A 22,987-nucleotide genomic window follows, 5' to 3' on the forward strand; every position below is an offset into this window, starting at 1 on the left:
ATCCTTCCTGAAGAAGGGTTATACCTGAAACGTTGACTGCTCCTTTCCTCCAGATGTTGCCTGACCTGCTGTGTTCTTCCAGCCTCCCGTTTGTCTAACTTGGCTTCTAGGGTTGGCTCAATTAATAGGGGAAATTACAATATCCACTACCATCTTTGTTAACACCCCTTCCTGAGATAGAAACTCAAATTATGCTAATTACATTGTTACATCAAACTACTGCTAAGCCCCTGTACTCGGAAATGACCCAGACAACTAGTTAGAAGAAGCCACTCAAATCAGAGGAGTCTCACACGCACTCCAGAGAACATTATGCCAAGAAGCCAGAACCTTGGGAGCAAGAAGAACAGCCTCAACTCCAGTTTGACCAGCTGTAATCATGGTAGTATACACATTCTAACATCTTGTGCTCCCAAACCAGATTTTAAACTAGTGTGTGGGCACCGACATTTAAGAACTGTAAGGTCACTCAGGATATTAGAGCGGAAGACTGGTTTTGTAAAGCTGTGTATATATCTATCTTGTGTTTCAACAATAATAAACCACATCTGATGATCAGTGTAAAATGAGTCCCACCTAAGTAAGCAAGTAGATCAGACCATACAAAAACAAAGCTGACTCTGGTCAAGACAGGATCTTGTGTTTCAATCAAGTGGCCTCTTACTTTTCTCAGCTCCAGATGATACAAGCCTTGTTTGTCCAACCTCTCCTCAAAAGGAGAAACCTCTTCCAGGTATCAATCTAACAACCCTCAGAGTCATAGAGCTGTACAGCTTGGAAACAGACCCTCCAGTCCAACTCGTCTATGCCAACCAAATATCCTAAATTAATCTAGTCCTATTTGCCAGCATTTGGCCCATATCCCTCTAAAACCTTCCTATTCTTATACTCAACCTGATGCCTTTTAAATGGTAATTATACCAGCCTTTACCACTTGCCCTGGCAGCTCATTCCATACACGCACCACCCTCTGTGTGAACAAGTTGCCCCTTAGGTTCCTTTTAAATCTTTCCCCTCTCAGCTTAAACCCATGCCCTCTAATTTTGGACTCCCCTACCCTGGGGAAAAGACTTTGGCTATTCAACCTATCTATGCACCTCGTGATTTTATAGACTTCAGTAAGGTCACCCCTCAGCTTTCAACAACACTTTAAAAAGCCACTTAGCTGCTCCCCTACTGTGAGCTCCCCCCACACAGGTTTGTCCAAGGTCAGCTGTGAATTTCACTGTTTGTTTACTTTTCTTAGAATGAGCTTCCACCACACTTCCTTTATTCATTCACGGGATGAGGGTGTCGCTGACCAGGCAGCATTTATTGCCCATCCCTAATTGCCCCGAGGGTGGTTAAGAGTCAATCACTTAGCTGTGGGTCTGGAGTCACATGTAGGCCAGACTAGGTAAGGATGGCAGCTTACTTCCCTAAAGGGCATTAGTGAACCAGGTGGGTTTTTCCTGACAATCAACAATGGATTCACGGTCATCGTTAGATTCTCATTAAATTTCAAATTCCACCATCTGCCATGGCGGGATTCGAATCCAGGTCCCCAGAACATTATCTGGGTTTCTGGATTAACAGTCCAGCAATACCACTAAGCCATTGCCTCCCCATTGCACTTGCATTCTTCCTAACTAAGGAGTTTAAGATAGTACACATTTCTCCAGATGTGATCTCACTGATGCCCTGTATAACTGAAGCACAACCTCCTACTTTTGTATTTGATTTGCTGGAACCATTTGAATAAACCTCTATCCTCTCCAAGCAGTCGACCTCCTGCCTAAAGTCTGGTGCTCAGAATTGGAGGCAGTAGTCCCCCAGGGGTCCATCCACGCTTTAGCAGCACACCCTTGACTTGCACGCGATGCCACTATTTATTGAGCTCGAAAAGCCTCGGCGTCTTTTCAAGCAGCTTTCTCAACTTCAAAGAAATCAGCTGAGCACCACTTGAACTCTGCTCTGACCGTACACTCTCGGATACAGTGAGTGTGGTGTTGGGGGCCCCCAGTGAAATAACAGGGAGCTCACCAATGTTCCCCCGTTTCCCCCCCCCAACCTCACCACAACCCATCCACCTCACCCACCCCCTGCCCTCAGATTTGCCAAATACTGGTGGCTCCTGGCGCCGGGGCCTGTACCTGCTGTGGTGGTGCCATTCTCCTTGAACACTGGCCGCAGTTTACTGAGACCGGCCACCGTTGTGCTGGCTCGGATCCCGTCGTCCTGGGTGACGGTGATGGTTTTACTGTTGCCAGCTGAATCAAGGATGGTAGTTTTAACTGGCGTGATCTCAGCATCAAATAGGCCCATTCTCTGAGCCTGGGCCGCTCTGCAATGCCAAACAAAACATACATGAGCACTGACCAGCAATGGTTACAATGGTACTGCAGTGATATCACTGGACCAGTCATTCAATAGACTCAGATCCATGTTCAGGATAATCAAACTCAAATCCTATTATTAATGCCGGAACATTAATTAATTTAAATTAATTTTTTAAAAGTTGTTTGATTGTATAAGACTTGAATATTGTTTGAAAATGATATGGACGTGCCGGTGTTGGACTGGGGTGGACAAGGTCAAAAATCATACGACACCAGATTATAGTCCAACAGATTTATTTGAATGCATTGCCTGACCCAGGATGTCACCTCTGGTTTACTGAGGGAACTGATAAATCTCAGGACAGTGACTTGAAAGAAATTCTGGAATTTGCAAATTAATCCTTCCTAACTGATTAAAGATTTAACAGCCATCTTAGGTTTGTTCAACACATTCGCATCAGTTCTATGAGCCTTTGATCTTTTGCTTATAAATTCTATATCTGATGCCACCTCTCTCACTGGCACCTGAAGGAGGGGTGAAACTGCAAAGGTTTGAAAATGACACATTTTTTGTTGAAGCTTTTCAATTTACACTCCGGACATTTTCAAGAATACAAACTGAAGGGGAAAACATTTATGCTGCAAGAGAGGACCTGGTTTCCAAGTGGACTCTGATTGGTAGAGGCATTGCCATGGGATATGCGCCAGTTAACAACAATTGACAATTAACTGCCAGGTTTTCCTTTCTTTTTAAAATCAGGCAGGTTGACTCTGATTGCCTTGGGGTTGAATGGCCATTATCTACTTTGAGTTGAAAAAGGTGCATAGACATGTTGTTTCTGTCTGCAATGAACAGACTGGGGGATTGCATTAAACAGTATATCCCCTTGGTTGTCTGTAACAAGCAAGGTCCTCAGCATAACCCATACAGGCTGCATCTCGCAAAACCCGCAGCACAGTGTCCGGCATTCAATGCGATTCTGCAGTTGGACAGCATTTGCTGGATAATCTTGAGTGTGCAAAGAATTACACTGACAACCAAGTTAAGCCAGTCAATTGGGCTCATGTGTACTGGAAGCTACAGAAACTAATATACAGAGCTCAGCTCTTGGCAGACAAAAATGTGTCTTTTTTCAGCAATACTCAGAAAACTAAATCAGCAATAGAAAGCTAATAATGGTGACCATAAAATGACTGGATTGTTATAAAAGGCACAAGCTGACAACATGTCAGTACCCTGTTCTCCTGTACTATAAAAAGTGGTGATCATTTAAAATGTGCCATTCTTGTAGGTGCCTTGATGATTGCAAGACAGAAAGCTCCAGCAGCGTGTCTCTCGTTTCAGTAAAAAAAACACAATATGTATATAATATATAGATGTTTCTGTATGTAAGATATCCCTGCTTCGGCTACAGCACAGAGAGATTCCCCAGGGGTTACTGGGGCTTACAGATCCGGAATTTTCAAACTCCATTAGCTCGCTGAAGAGGAGAGACCATTCGGGGAGGTACACATCCCCCTGTTGGTGTGCTGTGGGATTGTCAAATTAAAATTCTCACAGCAAGGAGCAGGAGAGACAGAAACGGCTTAAGCAGGTGGGGCTTTGGGTCTGGCGGTGGGGGGGCACGGGCTCCTCACAACCTTTTATGGATGAGCACTTGACATGTCTTAACATTCAAAGCTATGGGGAAGGTGGGACTAGTGTAGATTTACAGTAACTTTGGCAGTATGAGAGCAACGCGGTGGCTTTGGAACAGTCTAGTACATGCAGGATAGACCAAACGGCCACAGGTCATGCTGCTGAAGTCCCACAGATGTATTGCTCTGATCGATGTGCTCACTGAGCTGGCAGGGGTGGGGTAGGGACAACGTACTTCTGCTGAGAGGCGGCGGCAAAGGAGTCCTGCTTTTCCCTGGAGATTCCAAATCTCTCGGCCACGTTCTCTGAAGTTATCCTGTGAGAGAGACCAGTGAGACACATCACAGCTATCGACAGCAAGCAATCTCCTCTGTCTGAATTAGTGCCTACATCAAAACAGACAGCCACACCAAAACAGGCTGCAAAGTGCTTGGGGATCTGTTAAGCTTATAAAAGGAGCTATCCAAATGCAGATCTTTCATCTTTCTTTTATTTATCCATTTGTGGGCTGAAAGTGTCACTAGCTAGGCCAACATTTATTGTCCATTCCTAATTGCTCAGACAGTAGTTAAGAGTCAACCACATTGCTGTAGTCACATGTAGGCCAGACCAGGTAAGGATGACAGTTTCCTTCCCTGAAGACATTAGTGAACCAGAACGGGTTTTCTGACAATTGGCAATGGATTAATAGTTATCATTAGACTCTTCATTCCAAATTTCTATTGAATTCAAATTCCTGCTGTGGTGGGATTTGAACTCGAGTCCCCAGGTCATAACCCTAGGTTTTTGAACTAGTAGTTCCGCGGTTACACCCCTAGACCGTCACCTCCCCACATCATAAACTCCATCTTTGAAGAACTTGTTCCCCTAACAAAATAAAAACCAAAAGAACTGCAGATGCTGTAAATCAGGAACAAAAACAAAGTTGCTGGAAAAGCTCAGCAGGTCTGGCAGCATCCGTGGAGGGGAAAACAAGAGTTAACGTTTCGGGTCCGGTGACCCTTCCTCAGAACTTGTTCCCCTGATTGCCGTTTGGATGCTGCTCATCGCAGATGCCGTCACATAGTGTTAGCTGTAGCCAATTCAAACAGCAGTACCCCGGAATTATTCATTTTCTATTCATTCACGGGATGAGGGTGGCACTGACCAGGCAGCATTTATTGCCCATCCCTAATTGCCCAGGGGGCAGTTGAGTGTCAAGCACTTTGCTGTGGGTCTGGAGTCACACGTAGGCCAGAATAGGCAAGAACAGCAGATTTTCTTCCCTGAAGGACATTAGTAAATAAGATGAGTTTTTTTTTTGACAATTAGACAACAGTTTGATGATCATCATTAGAATCTTAATTCCAGATTTTTATTGAATTCAAATTTGTCATGGTGGGATTTGAACCCAGGTCCCAGGACATTACTTCGGTCTCTGGATTTACAAGTCAAGTGATAAAAACACCACTAGGCCAAGATGGCTCATCCTTTATAACCTCTTAAATAAAGAGCACAGATATCAATGTCATTGTTGGTTATGGGAACAATGGTAACATAACAGTAATGTCATTGGACTAGTAAACCATAGGCCAGGCCACTGTTCTGGGGAAAAGAGTTCAAATTATACCACTGCGGCTGATGAAATTTGAATTCAATCATCATAAAACCCATCTGGTTCACTAATATCCTTCTGGGAAGGAAATCTGCTGTCCTTACCCACTCTGGCCTACATGAGACTTCAAAAACCCAAAACAAATGTGGTTGGCTCTAAATTGGTCCCGGTGAGACCCTCAGTTTGATTGAGGATGGAAATAAATGCTGGCCCAGCCAGAGTCATAGTGTCACAGAGTCACACAGCATGGAAACAGACCCATTGGTCCAATGGGTCCAACCGACAATGTTCCCAAACTAAATCAGTCTCACTTGGCCCATATCCCCCCAAACATTTCTTACTCGTGCATTTATTCAAATATCTTTTAAACATTGTAACTGTACCTGCATCCACCGCTTCCTCTGGCAGTGCATTCCACACACTAACCACACTCTGTGCAAAAAAAAAGTTGCCCCGTGTCCCTTTTAAATCTTTAAAAACCCGAAGCCCCCTAGTTTCAAACGCCCCCATCTTAGGGAAAGGACTCTTGTTGCTCATACCCCATGAAAAAACATCAAGCAAAGTAAAACGCCAGGAGTGTCGAGCAGGGCATTTAGAGTGAGGAAGGGCCAGTTAATCACAGTTTGCAAACCACACTGAGGTTAGGACAGAAGAGAGTGCTTTACCCCATGGGAATCAGGCAGGACCGAGCCTTCTCGTTGTCCATCATCCGGCTGCTAATATCCCGAAGGTGCCCAGAGTCACCCATTGTTCGTTGACTCAAGCTTTCCACTCTGCATCAAACACAACAGCGCATCGTCTGTCAAAACCATTATAAAGCTCACCTCCTTACTTCCCTAGTTTGATCCCAGTTGCAGCACGGTGTCTGGTTTCTGGTCAGGAAGGACGTAAAGGCCCTTTGAGAGATTTACTCAAACGGTCCTCAGGATGACGGGTTACGTGGAGAGACAGAAGGGTGAAGGGGAGATCTGTCAGAGACGACCAGACAGTGAGCAAAGAGAAATTGTTTCCACTGGAAGGAGGGCCCAGTAATCAGAGTGGGACACAGGATGTGAAGTCTGTGCCTTTTGTAAAACACAGCATAGCAAATGGTTACAATCTGGCTTGTGCTGCCTAAGAGGCAGTGGGATCAGATTCAACTGGAACTTTCTAAAGGGAAATTGGATAAATATTTTAATTTGTAGGGCTACAGGGGGGAGAAGAGGGCAGTAGGAGTGGAACTATAATTGCAAGTTCTTTCAAAGGGATAGCACTGGCTTGATGGATCGAAAAGCCGTCTTACACTGTAATAATTGAGGGAAAAGATTAATGTTGAAAGATAGGTCTCCATCTTATTTGCATTTGGTACCGTTATAGGTCAGTGACACTTAATGTTACCAGTTTATTAAGTAATTAACAATCCTACCTGTCCTCTTTATTAATTAGTTAAAACTATTGAGATACAAGAGACCTCAGATGTTCTAATGGGATGGTTCTCTCCACACACAGCCCCATACTGCAAGGACGATCATTTCTAATTGTGATGCATCTTCCCCAGAGGAAAGATTTTCTTCTCTCAGCACTATCAAATTATCAGAGACTTCAGTACATGACAAACGGGATAATTTGCAGACCTGGGTCCTAATGCTTTCCTCCGCTGGAGTTTACTCAATTCTATTTCTGGGTCTTCTGTAGATTAATTGAGAGATTGGTTTTCTCGATTAACCAGAAGAGTCTAATCTAAAACTGAATGGATTTGAATTATGGGATTTGAGTTCCCACTGGAAACAGGAAAACAGATTTTGTCTGGAACATTAGTCCCAGATGGTCTGAGGCCAAAGTGGTTTCTTTTTTATTCATTCACGTCACTGGCTAGGCAGCATTTATTGCCTATCCCTAATTGCCCAGAGGGCAGTTCAGAGTCAACCACATTGCTGTGAGGCACATGTAGGCCAGACCAGGTAAGGATGGCAGTTTCCTTCCCTGAAGGACATTAGTGAACCAGATGGGTTTTCCCCCGACAATCAAACATGGATTCATGGTCATCATTAGACTCTTAATTCCAGGTATTTTACTGAATTCAAATTCCACCATCTGCCGTGATGGGATTCAAACTCGGGTGCCCCAGAACATTACCTGGGTCTCTGGATTAACAGTCCAGTGATAATACCACTAGGCCATCGCCTGCCCTCAAGTGCGAGGTCTTCTACTCACTGGAAGGGTAAGGAGCGACGGTCGTGGTGTGGAAGGATAAGTTTCAACGGGCTGAAACTTAGAGACTTGTAAGGCGTGTGTGGACACCTGTCAAACAGCACTGTGTAGCAGGAACATGTTCTGCCCTCACATCAGGGAGAAATAATTATCTGTAAAATGTCATTACAGCCTCTCAATGCTGAGCTCATTCCAAACATACAGAGAGAATGTAGACATTGAATCAGGAGGAGGCCATTCGACCCCTCGAGCCTGCTGCTACATTTATGAAGATCACAGCTGGTCTAATTGAATCCACATTCCTGCCTGCCCCTGACAACCATGGAGTCCCCAGCTAATCAAGAATCTGACTTAAACGCTCTCAAAGGCAAATATTATTTCTGGGACCAACAACACAGCCGAGCCCCTATGGTGAAAACAAAAATTGATGGAAATCACAGCAGGTCAGGCAGCATCCATGGAGAGAGAGCGAGCTAACGTTTTGAGTTCAGATGACTCTTCATTAGAGCTGACGTGAGGTATGGAGGGGGCAGGAATATAGATAATAGAGTGGGGTGCAGAGTGCTACAGGAGAAAGGGTGTTGATAAGAAATGATTAAGTAAGAATGGCAGGATGCTGCTTAACCTGCTGTGACCTCCAGTATTTTGTTGCTTTCAGTACGGATTCCAGCATCTGCAGTAATTTGCTGCAGCCCCCCACGGTGCTGGCCGGTTTTCGTAGGTCGCAGGTTCATTAACGGGACTCCACATGCACAACCACAGAATACGGGCATGATGTTACCACTACTGCCCTGTCTCTGCCACAGTTTATATTGGTTGGTTTGGTAAGCGGTAACGCAGTTAGCGTTGGGCAAGAATCAGCACTTTCTGCCGCTGATTGGTGACTCCCTACAGTGCAGAAAGAGGCCATTCAGCCCATCAAATTTGCAGTGACCTCCCTCCCCCGAAGAGCATCCCACCCAAACCCAGATCCCCTACTCTATCCCTGTATTTACCATGGCTAACGTACACATTTCTGCACATGGCCGGGCAAACCTGCACACCTTTGGACTGAGAGGGGAAACCGGAGGAAACACACGCTGACACGGGGAGAATGTGCAAACTCCACACAGACAGTCGCCCGAGGGTGGAATTGAACCCGGGTCCCTGGCAGCAGTGCTAACCACACTCCAACCCTACAATGACGATTGTCACGGTGACAGAAACTGAGATGCGCTTTATTTTCCAGAGTTGCTGATGGAATTTGAATTCCATCAGTAGCTGCGGTGGGATTTGAACTCATATTCCCCCCAGGACAGCAGGCCCCGAATTCTGAAGTCAGTGATGTTAATCACTGGGCCACTGTATCCCACAATCGGCGCGACCAGTTAGATCAACCCAACTCCAGCCTGGTCAAATGGCCTGCTTAATGCCCATCGGCTAAGCTCACAGGCTAAGGATAAAAGACAAAACCACCATTCGGCCCATCAGTCCCAGGCGCTGGATGTGTGCTACTAGCCCCTTGCAAATGGCACACGAAGGAACGAGCCACCCGACAGTTGCACTTGGGCAGAGGTCCTGAAGCATACAAGCAAGGGGCTTTCACCGGGCAGAGAAATAAAACGGGGGTGGGGATGGGGGAACAGAGCACCAACAAACCTACCCACAAGCCAGGCCAATGTCGTAGGATCCGTTCCTGATACCAACTGGGAAAGAAAGACATTGCTTCAGTCAGGGACTGGGTCTTCATCATCGGTCACACCTTTTACAGCTTAAAAGTGGCAGCAAACTGCACATCATGTGACTGTACTTTAGCTCTTTACATTTATCGGAACGCCAGAGCACAGAAGGCCATTCAGCCCGACACAACTGTTCCAGGCTTTCCACCCTAGAACTCGCACCAGCCCCCCCAGCCCTTCACCTTCCCAACCCCTGCCCTCACCACTCCTCCCACCCCCTCCCCTCTCCCCCCCACCCAACTCCACACCACCACCGCAAGGATCATGGAAGTAGAGGTGATCAGCAAAGTCTCTTTTATAAATTCATTCACAGGATGTGGGCATTGCTGGCTGGGCCCAGCATTTCTTGCCCGTCCCTAGCTGCCCCTTGAGAAGGTGGGGGTGAGATGCCTTCTTGATCCTGCTGTGCGTTGACCCACAATGCCATTAGGGAGGGAATTTCAGGATTTTGACCCAGCAACAATGAAGGAACAGCGATATATTTCCAAGGCAGGATGGTGAGCGGCTTGGAGGGGAACTTGGAGGTGGTGGTGTTTCCATGTATCTGCTGCCCTTGTCCTTCTAGATGGAAGTGGTCGTGGGTTTGGAAGGTGCTGTCTGAGGACCTTTGGTGAACTTCTGTAATGCATCTTGTAGATAGTACACACTGCTGCTACTGAGCGTCGGTGATGGAGGGAGTGGATGCTGTGGATGTAGTGCCAATGAAGTGGGCTGCTTTGTCCTGGATGGTGTCAAGCTTCTTGAGTGTTTGAAAGAGTTATTAACTTGCAAGGCTATTGGGATAGAGCCAAGGGGATGGGAAAGCTGGTAGACACTCGGGCTGAATGGCCACCTTTGTTCTATAATGACTCTATCCAACTGGTTCATGTCTCCTTGCTCTATCTCCATAACCCTGACATTGTCTTCTGAATAAGTACCTTTCTGACTCTCCTTTCAAAGTGACAAGTCAGTCTGTTTCCACCCCTCTTGTGTTCAGGAAACCAGCTGAGAGAGTAAATAAGTTTCTTCATTTCCCCTCTGCTTGTTTCGTAAACAGCTTAACCCAGTGTCCTCTGGTTCCTGACCTTTCTGCCAGTGCAAACTATTTCATTATTTACGCAAAACTGCACAGGAATTCAAACACATCCATTAAATCTCCCGTCAGGCTTCTCTGCACCACAGAAAACAATCAGATTCAGGGTTCTGGTCGACGGAAAGGCAAATAGCAGCCTGGGATCTTGCTGTGCAGCAGCTGGTGCAAGTTACTGAGTAGTCGGGTGAATTGCACCAAGGGAAGTCCTAGTGGAGAAACCGAGCTTCTTGTTGATTGAGTGGAGACAGTTATAGAGGAGAGCTGTGATGTGTTAGAAAGCAGAATCAGAGGAACTTACAGCACAACAGGAGGCCATTCAGCCTGTCAAACCTGTACCACTGAGGGCTTTTGAAAACGACAAACAACTACTGCCATTGGTTGCGTGCCAATAACGGGAGGCCGCGAGTTCATGGAACGTGAGGTTCGGAGAAGTGCATGGTTTCTTTTGTGCAGAGTTGTTAAAACATGGAGTAGCCAATCAGAAACAACAACACAAGCAGAACTTTGATAACGGTGGCAGATTCAGGAGGCAAAGAGAAAGGAGCATAAGGGATAAAGGATGCAGGAGAAGAAGTGAACAGACACCACTTAAACAGTGCCAGTACAGCAATGATGGCCCAAATGGACCATTGCTGTCAACAATGGAGAACTTGCAATCTCTAACCAGTCCCTGTAACATTTAAAACAACAACAACATTGCTGGAAAAGCTCAGCAGGTCTGGCAACATCTGTGAAGGCAAAAACAAGAGTTAAAGTTTCAGGTCCGGTGACCCTTCCTCAGAACCTGTAACATCTACCATTATTGCAGGGCCTGGGCACCTGATTTTCAATCTCCTGAACGATGGCTCCAATGGCAGCACTTGGTCTTCCCAGAGTCTGAAAGTTGTGGGTTCAAGTCCCACCCCAGGGCTTGAGAACATTCCAATGTAGTACTGAGGGAGCGCTGCACTGTCGGAGCAGCTGCCTTTTCAATATCTTTTATTTAACTAACCAAAGTCCAGTCCAGGGCAGTTCATCCTGATGCTCTGGTCAATACTTGTCCCTCAACCAACATCGCAAAACGAGATTCTAGTCATTACTGCATTGCTAACTGGGGGACATTGTTGTGAGCAAATTGGTGCGGTGTTTCCTACAACAGTGACGATGCTTCGACAGTATTTCATTGTCTGTTAAAAAGCTGAAGGACGTTTGATGGTCATGAAGGGTTAGCTATAAATGGAAGTCTTTTTCTTATTGATGTGGAAGCTTAGGGAACAATCCACAGCATGTTGGCTGGTCACACAGAGGTTACTGAACGCTACTAATCTCCACAGTGCAGTGACCTACAAGCTCAGCCTCAATCACTGCCTTCCATCCAAAGTCTGAATCCACACAGCTATAATCGATAACACACACCCAAACACTCTCTCTCTCACACACACTCACTCACACATGTTCGCACAAAATCAAACAACAGGACGCAAACATTTGGCGTCAAATGCAAATTTTAGAGCAGAATCACAGAATTGTTACAGTGCAATAAGAGGCAAGTTAATCTTCATATCTTCACTCATTTTCCAAATGAACATCATGACTTAGTGACATTCTCCACCCTTTGCCCTGTAATTTGGGGAGGCAATGGCCTGGTGCTATCATTGGACTGTTAATCCAGTGACCCAGGAAATGTTCTAGGGACCTGGGTTCAAATCTTGCCATGGTAGATGGTGGAATTTGAATTCAATTAAAATCTTTACTATAAAAGTCTAATGATGAACCCATTGCCAATTGTCAGAAAAACCCATCTCGTTCACTAATGTCCTTCAGGGAAGGAAATCTGCCATACCCATGTGGTCTGGCCAATGTGACTCCAGACCCACAGCGATGGGGTTGGTTCTGAGGAAAGGTCACCGGACCTGAAACATTAACTCTGATTTCTCTCCACAGATGCTGCCAGACCAGCTGAGCTTTCCCAGCAATTTCTGGTTTTGTTTCTGATTTACAGCATCTGCAGTTCCTTTGGTTGGCTCTTAACTGCCCCCGGAGTATTTAGGGATTGGGAATTAAATGCTGGCCTAGCCCATGCTGTCTGCATCCCAAATGAATAAAAATAACCCTCCACACTATTTCTATTTAAATAATCACCTAACACCATTCAACCCTTAAGATTGAACCTGCCTGCACCACACATCCAGCCATTCCAGACCCTAACAACCCACTGGATTTTTCTTTTACGTTTGCTTATGTGATGTGGGCATTGTTGGCTAGTCCTGCATTTATTCTCCATCCCTAGCAGGATGGAGGGCAGCTAGAGTCACCCCCATTGCTGTAGATCTGGAGTCACGTGTAGGCCAGACCACATAAGGACAAGAGATTTCCTTCCCTAAAGAACATTAAGGATTAGTGTAGATCGATTGCCACAGACTCAATGGGGTTAAGAGCCTCTTCTGTGCTGTATCACTCTATGATTTAATGACTTTTCCGACAATCCCAGTGGCCTATTGGTTGCCATGAGGCTAGCTTTTTATTCCAGATTTTTCTTGAATTTAAATCAATGGTCTCCAGACCCAGAAGTTAAAAATCTGTAAAAGTAACTGTTGGACTGTTGCAAATAAAACAAAAAGTGGGTACAAGAGCAGGCCAGATGCTGGGAACCCTATGGGTGAGTAACTCACCCGAGTGCCTGTCTATTATCTACAAGGAACAAGTCGGGAGTGTGATGGAATACTCCCCACTGCCTGGATGAGTGCAGCTCCAACAACACTCAAGAAGCCTGACACCATCCAGGACAAAGCAGCCGCTTGATTGGCACCACATTTCTGCACTGAACACTTTGTTCTCAAAATCAGAAGTTTCAAGTCCAATCTGGTATTCCAGTGCAGTACTGAGGAGATGCGGCCTTGTCAGAGGCGCTGTCTTAAGCAGTTGAATGTAAAGATAGTGGAGGCTGGTACAACTACAACATTCAAAAAGGATCTGGATGGGTACGTGAATAGGAAGGGTATTCAGGGATATGAGCCAAATGCTGGTAAAAGGGACTACATTAATGCAGAATATCTGATCGGCATGGCTGAGTTGGACCAAAGGGTCTGTACATCTCAATGGCTCTATAAAGGCCCCGGGGCTACTATCCCAAAGAAGGGCAGGTGATTTCTCCCGGGTGTCCCTGTCCATCGTCATCCCGAAACTAACACTGGCTGAGGGAACTTGCTGTGTGAAAATTGGCTGCCACGTTTCCGGCATTATAAACAGTGTCTAGACTTCACAAATTATTCCACCGGCTGTGAAAGTGCTGTAGAACTGAATGTCTTTCTGCATCACAGATGGTTAATGAGGACACAGCTTCTGTTCTCCACAGGGGACCAGTACAGAAAGACATGACTGACATTCATGTGGAACAGTCACAATCAGATCAAAGGCACTTACCTGCAATGTTAATTAAAGCCTGCAGCCCTGAAGAACACTGTCTGTTGACACAGTACACAGGGACAGACTCAGGAATGCCACTGGCGAGGAAAAACAGCAGACAGATTAAATGATCCAGAGTACAGGACGTGGGGATCAAACTGATTTGGTAGGAATCAGAATGGAAACACCTACCTCAAGAACTGAGCCACTCTTGCCATCAGTGCTCCAGCACCTGGCTGCAGGATATTTCCTAATGGAAGACCAGACACATGCTCAAGGCGATGACAAAAGATGCTCGATTTTCATATCAGCTTCCCACTTCAATGCAGATGCTCAAACTCTTTCATGCTGTGAACATTTCGGTTTTAAAGGCACCGACTTTAAAAGAGTGAGAGACAACCTGACTGAAATATACAAGTTACTTCGAGGACTTGATAGGGGAGGTATGGAGAGGTTGTTTAGAAACATAGATGATAGGAGCAGGAGGAGGCCATTCAGCCCTTTGAGCCTGCTCCGCCATTCTTCACGATCATGGCTGATCGTCCAACTCAACAGCCTAATCCTGCTTTCTCCCCATGACCTTTGATCCCATTCGCCCCAAGTGCTGTATCTAGTCACCTCTTGAATACATTCAATGTTTTGGCAACAACTGCTTCCTGTGGTTATGAATTCCACAGGCTCACCACTCTTTGGGTGAAGAAATGTCGCATCTCTGTCCTAAATGGTCTCCCCGAATCCTCATACTGTGACCCCTGGTTCTGGACACACCCACCATCGGGAACATCCTCCCTGCATTTACCCTGTCCAGTCCTGTTAGAATTTTATAGACTTTCATAAGTCTCCATGAAATCCCTGTCTGAACTCTAGCGAAAACAATCCCAACCTGGTCAATCTCTCCTCATACGTCAGACCCGCCATCCCTGGAATCAGCCTGGTAAACCTTTGCTGCACTCACTCGAGAGCAAGAGCATCCTTCCTCAGAAAAGGAGATCAAAACTGCACACAATATTCCAGATGTGGCCTCACCAAGGCCCTGTATAACTGCAATAACACATTCCTGCTCCTGAACTCGAAACCTCTCACAACGAAGGCCAACATACCATTTACCTTCTTTACTGCCTGCTGCACCTGCATGCTTTCCTTCAGCGGCTTGTGCACAAGGGCATCCAGGTCCCACTGCACACTCCCCTCTCCCAATTTACAGCCATTCAGGTAGTAATCTGTCTTCTTGTTTTTGCTTCTGAAGTGAATAACCTCACATTTATATAAATTATACTACATCTGCCATTGATTTGCCCATTCACCCAATCTGTCGAGATCATGCTGAAAGATCTCTGCATCCTCGTCACAGTTCACCCTCCCACCCAACTTGGTATCATCTGCAAACGTGGAGATGTTACATTTCATTCCTTCATCCAAATCATTAATATATATTGTGAATAGCTGGGGTCCCAGCACCGATCCCTCTGGCACCCCACTAGTTACTGCCTGCCAATTTGAAAAGGACCCAATAATTCCTACTCTTTATTTCCTCCCCTTGTGGGACAGTCTAGGACCAGAGGGTGCAATTTCAGAGTAAGGGGCACACATATTTAGGTCAGAGATGAGGAGGAATTTCTCAGATGAGGTTAGTGAATCTATGGAATTCTTTACCACAGAGGAGCTGCCAAGGCTCGGTCATTAAGTATATCCAAAGCTGAGATTTTTAATGTGTAACGGAATCCAGGGTTATGGGGAAAAGGGGGGAAAATGGGGTTTAGGATTATTCAATTAGTCATGATCTCTTTAAATTGCTGGGGCAGACTCGATGGGTTGAATGGCATACGTCTGGTCCTAAAGGATTGTTACTGACAACCCAAACAGCCATTCTGTTGTGGTGCTGCCCCTATAGGAGGAATGGAAAGTTTAGCAATGTGCTAACCTAACTCTCTGTGAAGGCACCAATTCAAAACCTGCTACCTTTTAAAGTAACATCTACACTGACAAAAGGTTTGCAACCAGTGGATTGGAAGAGGGCTCCACTACCAATGTGGAGTCAGGACATACAAACAGACAGATTAGGAGCTGAACTAGGCCATTCAGCCCCTCCAGCCTGCTCTGTCATTCAATACGATCATGGCTGATCTGATAAAAACCAAAAGAACTGTGGATGCTGTAAATCAGAAACAAAAACGGAAACTGCTGGAAAAGCGCATCAGATCTGGCAGTATCTGTGCAGAGAAATCAATGAATGTTTCAGGTCTGGTTACCCCTCCTCAGAATGAGCAGATGCAAAGCCCTCTGAAGATCAACAATTCCAAGGCATGATTGTGAAGAGCAATGGTGGTCACATCCAATCTCATGAACAACATTTATCCCTTGACATTAGAATCTAGATTATCTGTTCATTTAGATCATTGGACTGTGCAAATTAGCTACATTAGAGCAAGGGGCTACAGTACAGGACCACTTTATTTCTATTATAATACAGTACTCCCAGAGTTCATTGGAGACTCAACAAAAAACGCTAGAAATCACAGTGGGTCAGGCAGCACCCGTGAAGAGAGATGAAGCTAATGTTTCGAGTTGAGATGACACTTCATCAAAGCATCTGCAGTAATTTGCTCCTTCATTGGAGAGGCAGTTTCAATTGTATCACTTGTAGATGATACAAAATAGCTGGAGTAGACAATTCGGCCCTTTGATCCTGCCCTGCCTCTCAACATGATCATCCAACTCTGCACTGTTTCCACTTTCTCCCCCTACCCTTTGATCCCTTTAGCCTGAAAAACCATATGTAACTCCAAATTCCTTGATTTCAGGAATCAATCTAACATTTTCCACTTGGGGTCCCTGCAGCCTTCAGGGCTCAATATCAAGGTCAAGAAATTTAGGGCCTGAGCACCTTAACCCAGCCTCCATACACCAGGTCTTGTCATCATATGGGCGACTACCACTAACAACCCATTGTCAGCCCCAGTTAGCTCCTATTGACTCCCCTAGGCTGACCTTTAACTATTCCTTTGTCTTCCTGACTGCTTCTCTCAGTCTCTCTGGGCTCCATCTCCACATATCGTTTACTCCTTTCCCCACGCCATCTTCAGTAAGACTTTTTCCTATCTACAGTCAGTTCTGAAGAAGGGTCACTGGACCCAAAACGTCAACCCTGTTTTCTTTCCACAGATGTTGGCTGACCTGCTGAGTTTTTCCAACTATTTCTGTTTCTCAGATATCCAGCATCCAAAATTCTTTGTGTTTAACATTTTCTGTTGTGGGTATGAATTGGATTAAAATTTTGAAGAAAATGGGCTTTCCCAGGAATTTTAAGAGAGAATGGTTTTCAATTACCAACACAGATGTCCCCAAGGAGATGCGGGTCAAGGTTGACATCTCTTAGCACAGCCAGCAATGACAGCAGATAGCAGTTCATCTGATTTGGTATCCTGCAAGAATCACAAAAATAACTAACTCCACCCAGTTAAATCACAACACTGAAAAGACAAAGGAATGATAATGGAGAAAAATATCATTCAAAATACTTCCCTCAGTCTAGTCTTGATTGAATCACATCAGAGCATTGAGTCATCCTACATTTCCAAACACAGCTGGAGGAAAATACTTCATGAGGAAGGGTTAGTAGGAGGGAATGTGAGAGGTGGTTATGAGGAGGTGAGCAACTGGGGAATCATTTCTGCACACGCTATTAAACAATCAGGAATTATAATCATCTTAAACAGGCTGATGGTGGGGAATGGGTGATTGGGGTTGGAGTTTGGGTTATACAGTCATACAGCACAGAAACAGACCCTTCAGTTCAACTCATCCATGCTGACCAAATTCCCAAACTAATCTAGTCCCATTTGCCTGCATTTCGACCATATCCCTCCAAACCTTTCCTATTCATGTACCTGTCCAGATGTCTTTTAAATCTTTCCTTTATTCATTCATGGGATGAGGGCATCGCAAGCCAGGCAGCATTTATTGCCCATCCCTAATTGCCCTGAGGACAGTTTAGAATTGCTATGGGTCTAGAGTCACATGTAGGCCAGACCAGGTAAGGAGGGCAGTTTCCTCCCTAAAGGACATTGGTGAACCAGATGGGTTTTTCCCGACAATCGATAATGGGTTCATGATCATCATTATATTCTTAATTCCAGATATTTTATTGAATTCAAATTCCATCATCTGCCATGGCGGGATTCAAACCTGTTGTAACTGTACCTGCCTCTACCACTTCCTCTGGCATTTCATTCCAATATGCATCACCCTCTGCATCAAAAAGTTGCCCCTCGGGTCTCTTTTAAATCTTTCTCCTCCCATCTTAAAAATGTCATCTAGTTTAGAACACCCCCAAGCGTGCCAAATGCCCTCTTAACAACCCTGTCTACCTGTGATGCAACTTTTAACAAATTATGTACTCCAACCTTAGGTCTCTCTATTCAACAACACTACCCTGGGCTCTACATTAACTGTCTAAGTCCTACATTTTAGCAAAATACAACACCTTGCATTTGTCTAAATTGAATTTCATCTGCCACTACTCAGCCCTTAGCCCAAGCGATCAAGATCTCTTTGTAATCTTAGATAAACTTCTTCACCGTCCAATATTGGTGTCATCAGCAAATTTACTAACCATTCTCATCAAACTTATTTACATAAATGAAGAACACTGAGGTGGTGATGAGTGTGTGCAATGATTCACTGAGGGAACTTTTGGAGATTCTAGGCAATGAGGGATATTTGCAATCAGAATTCGCCAATCAACAAAATTCCAACATTGTACACCTTGAAATTGGGCCATGTAACCAAAGGTCACCTCCTGGGATCAGGTTTCTGCTGATCAAAGGCCACATAAAACAAAAGGAATTTTTTTAAAAATAAAAATCACCAATAAAAAGTCACTAGACCCGAAACGTTGTCTTCTTCCAACTGATGCTGGCAGAAACCAATACAATGCAATTAATACAGCACAGGAACAGGCCCTTCGGCCCACCAAGCCTGTGCTGATTCCAATCCCTATTTAGACCCGCTACTTCTTGCCCATGTGCGGTTTTTATCCCTCTGTTTGCCTCCCATTCGTGTGTCTGTCTTAAATGTTGCTAATGTGCCTGTTTCCACCACCTCCACTGGCAGTGTGGTTCCAAGCACCCACTACCCTCTGTGTGTGAAAAATTTTCCCCGCACTTCTCCCTTAAACTTTCCCCCTCTCACCTTGAACCTGTGCCCTCTTGTAGTTGACCTATCTACTCTAGGAATTTTTTTTTTGACTATCTATCTTATCTGTGCCCCTCATAATTTTGTAGACTTCTATCAACTCGCCTCCTCAGCCTCTGTCTTTCCAGTTTACGCTGAGTTTCTCCAGCTATTTCCTTACTATTTCATTCCCTCAGTTTGACCGCCCCCCCCCCCCAATCTGACCTCCTTACTCTTCCTCATTCCCTCTCCACTCCTCAATACCACCCCCTCCTTCTCCCCACTGCCCCTTTCACCTTGAAGCTCCCTCTGTTGGCTTTGCCGATCGCTGTCCTCACTCCGTGAACCAGCACCACGTCCTGCTCTGCTCCGCCAGCCTCCACACTCTGAGACCGGGGCCGCTGCTGCCTGGAGCCCGGGGCCAAATGGCCGGACAGGACCTGAAGCCGGAGCATCTCCCAGCGGGGGGCCAGGAGCGGATTGAGCCCGACGGCTGTTACCTTTCACCTGGCTCCAAAACGTTTTAGTGCAACTGTGTGTGTTTCACTTCCTGTGCTAATTTCTCTGTATCGTACTGTCTCCCTCTCTCTATCCCTGTGTCACTCTGTTAATGTCTCTCTGTATTTTACTGTCTCTCTCTCTCTCTCTCTGTGACACTATTTATTAATGTCTCTCTGTATCTTACTGTCTCTCTCTCTGTGACACTATTTATTACTGTCTCTCTCTCCCGGTGACACTCCTCTAATTTCTCTGTATCTCTTCTGAACTTGCAACATTTTCCTGTCACATGACAGCCTCTCCCGTCCAACCCCGAAATTAGAATCAGTCAAACGAGCGGGCATCCTCATTATCCGGATCTGACCGACTATCAACCCTTGTCTGCGCGCAGAAATTCTGGTACTAAAGTTTCTCCCACACGGTTATCCCAGGTTCTGCAGTCTCTGCGTTTAAAGAGTCTACTGATTTTCTGTTCATCTTACCAAAGTGGACATCTGCACATTTTCCATCCGTTCATTTTTTTGCCCAGTCACTTAACCTCCTTTTGATAACTCACATCCTGACCTGCATTGGTGTCACTGGCAAATTTAGCTCCCATAGATTGGATCACACTGTCTGGGCCATTGATGATGTGGAGGTGCCAGTGTTGGACTGGGATGGATAAAGTCAGAAGTCACACGACACCAGGTTATAGTCCAACAGGTTTATTTGAAATCACAAGCTTTTAGAGCGCTGCTCCTTCATCAACTGAAGTCTTCACCTGGTGAAGGGGCTACGCTTCGAAAGCTTGTGCTTTCAAATGAACCTGTTGGACAATAACCTGGTGTTGTGTGATTTCTGACTAGGTCAATGATGTAAATAGTTGAGGTCCAGCACCAATCCAAGTGGCACTCCACTTGTTACAACTAGACAATCAAAAAATTACACCAGGAAAGCTGCCAATGGTCAGAGGGCTCTGTCGTGTTGGTTTTGAAACTCAAACCATAAGATACAGGAGCAGAATTAGTCCATTCAGCCCATTAAATCTATTCTGCCATTCAATCACCAACAAACTGTCCTGATCTTCCCACGTAGATACAATGGTGAAAAAGGCACCTTACTCAGGCGGCTCAGGAAATTTGGCATGTCCATAAGGACCCTCACCAACTTCTACTGATGCACCATTGAAAGCATACTCTCCGGGTACATAACAGCTTGGTATGGCAACTGCTGTGCCCAGGACCGTAAGAAACTACAGAAGGTGGTGCCCACAGCCCAGACCCTCACGGAAGCCAACCTTCCATCCATGGACTCCATTTACACGGCTCGCTGCCGCAGAAGGGCGACCAACATCATCAAAGACCCATCCCACCCTGGTAATGACCTCCTACAACCTCTTCCATCAGGCAGAAGATAAGGAAGCCTGAACACACACACCAACAAGTTCCAGAACAGCTTCCCTGCCATTATTAGACTGATGAATGGTCTTTCTAATTTTAAATAATGTTGATTTTGTTGATGTTGATCTTGCTTTGCACACCTCCTGTTGCGGTGTAGTGTGTAAGCCTCGCTTTGTTTAAGCACCCTATGATCTATAAGTCCTTGCTTACTATGATCTGCCTGTACTGTTTACAAACAAAGCTTTTCACTGTACTTAGGTACACGTGACTACAGTAAATCAAATCAATCACAGCTGATTTGTTTCTTAAACAGATCAGCCATGATCATATTGAAAGGCATAGCAGGCTCAAGTGGCTGAATGGTCTCCAAATGCTATATTGTATGTTCATATGGTGGTGTGACGTTACTGTGATAATGTAGACACGGACAGGTAGTGGCCACTTTGATGTTAGTAACACACACTGTTATATGCCTGGTGTAGATCAGTTTCTGATCAATGGTGACCGTCAGGGTGGTAACAGTGTTATTAGGTGATGGTAGTGTGCCCAAATGTCAATGGGAAACATTTGAATTCTCTTGTTGGATAATCATGTCACACATGTAATTATATTATTGTATATTTATAACCAAGGTTAATTTGGCTTTCTAAGAAATTAAAACCTGTAAGATTTGTAAATGACTGCAAACTGGAATTCAATATTAAGGTGTTCAGAAAGAATTTGGACTAGTACTGTCATTTCCAAATTTTACTGTGTTTTCCAATTGGTGTGACTATCCCTGTTAAATCTATTTCTCTCTCTTCTGCAACTCCTGAGGAGACTTAATTTGGGAGCTGAAGTTCAGACAATACGAAGACAGACAGAATCAATCATTGTACCATGATTAATCCTCACACAAGAACTGAACCCACAGAGAGAGAGAGAATAATAACAAATCATCCTGTTTCCTTGTTGTTCATTTACACTCTCACACACTCATGAGGAAAAGAACTGTGGGCCTCAGGCTGTCTCTGGGATTTTTACCACAAAGGGGACGGGCTCTGAGCTGGGGGGGGACAAAGGGTCAAAAAGGTGGAGAAGGTCTACTGCACAGTAAGATCCCACAGATTTGACTGCCTCCTCCACCGTCCCAACCTCTACTTCCATGTTCTAAGCTGCCTGTCTCACCCACAGCTTTCTCTAAATCCCCATCTCCCACATCATTCACTTCTCCGCCCTGTTCACTTATCCCCCCTCAGATCCCTTCCTCCAACTCTCTTGCTGGGTTTTCAGGAACTGTTTAATCATTCAGTCTTTCCGATCCTCAACCTCCCCAGTCATGTCTCTCCACACCTTTCTCTCTCTCAGCCCTCTGGGATCTAGCTGTTCTATCTACATCACACCATCATCCCCTCTTGCTCTCTCTGCATTGCTTGCTCTCAATTTGTATTTCTGTGCCTGCTATTCTCTCCCTCAAATTTTCTCCATCCTTCTGTTTCTCCCCCTGGGTTTTCTGTCACTCCCTCTTTCTGTCCTTCTATCTCTTCCCTTGCATTTTCACTCTCCTGTCTGACCTTCTGTCTCCCCGTGGATTGAACAAACGTGCAGTGTCACAGAACTGGTTTTAACAATGACAGAGGCCTAGGGAGCAAAAGGAATGAAAATTAAACAGAATAAATCTAGCTGTTGACATGTAACACAACGTGAAAGATTTTACAACACGTAGAGAGCAAAGGAGTGTACTAATAAGAGTGCGTGCCAGCCCAGTGCATTTTTGCTTTCTGTTTTCAAAGGCTTTCAAAATGTTTTAAGAATGCCTTCAAACTTTATCAAAGGCTTGGCAAGATTTTTTTTAAGACTTCAAGAGTTGCTGAGAGTCAAATATTGCACAGCTTTTGCTCATCGCACTGAGTTATGGGTGGTGTTGAGTTCCCATCCATTGGTGGAGTAGGATCCCTCTGACAGCAGGAGATGGCCTTGTATCAATTCAATCACTTGGTGGGAAGACGATGAACTTGTGGGATTATTGCTAGACTGTTAACCC

The 22,987-nt window shown here is 45.2% G+C and overlaps 1 protein-coding gene across 1 annotated transcript in view; it reads right to left on the reverse strand.

The window, feature by feature from the left end:
* The window catches only part of acaa1 (acetyl-CoA acyltransferase 1), a 31,524-nt gene extending 11,721 nt beyond the window's left edge, over nt 1–19,803 (reverse strand). The window contains 9 exon segments of the mRNA XM_048615814.1: nt 2,133–2,323; nt 4,193–4,273; nt 6,217–6,324; nt 9,384–9,426; nt 13,934–14,013; nt 14,108–14,165; nt 17,243–17,303; nt 17,305–17,337; nt 19,384–19,803. Of these exon segments, the coding sequence (XP_048471771.1) occupies nt 2,133–2,323; nt 4,193–4,273; nt 6,217–6,324; nt 9,384–9,426; nt 13,934–14,013; nt 14,108–14,165; nt 17,243–17,303; nt 17,305–17,337; nt 19,384–19,542 (814 nt within the window). The 5' untranslated portion in view covers nt 19,543–19,803.
* Nucleotides 19,804–22,987: the final 3,184 nt, after the last annotated feature.

The sequence above is a fragment of the Rhincodon typus genome, chromosome 2 (genome assembly GCF_021869965.1).
Source record: "Rhincodon typus isolate 14 chromosome 2, sRhiTyp1.1, whole genome shotgun sequence".
NCBI lineage: Eukaryota > Metazoa > Chordata > Chondrichthyes > Orectolobiformes > Rhincodontidae > Rhincodon > Rhincodon typus.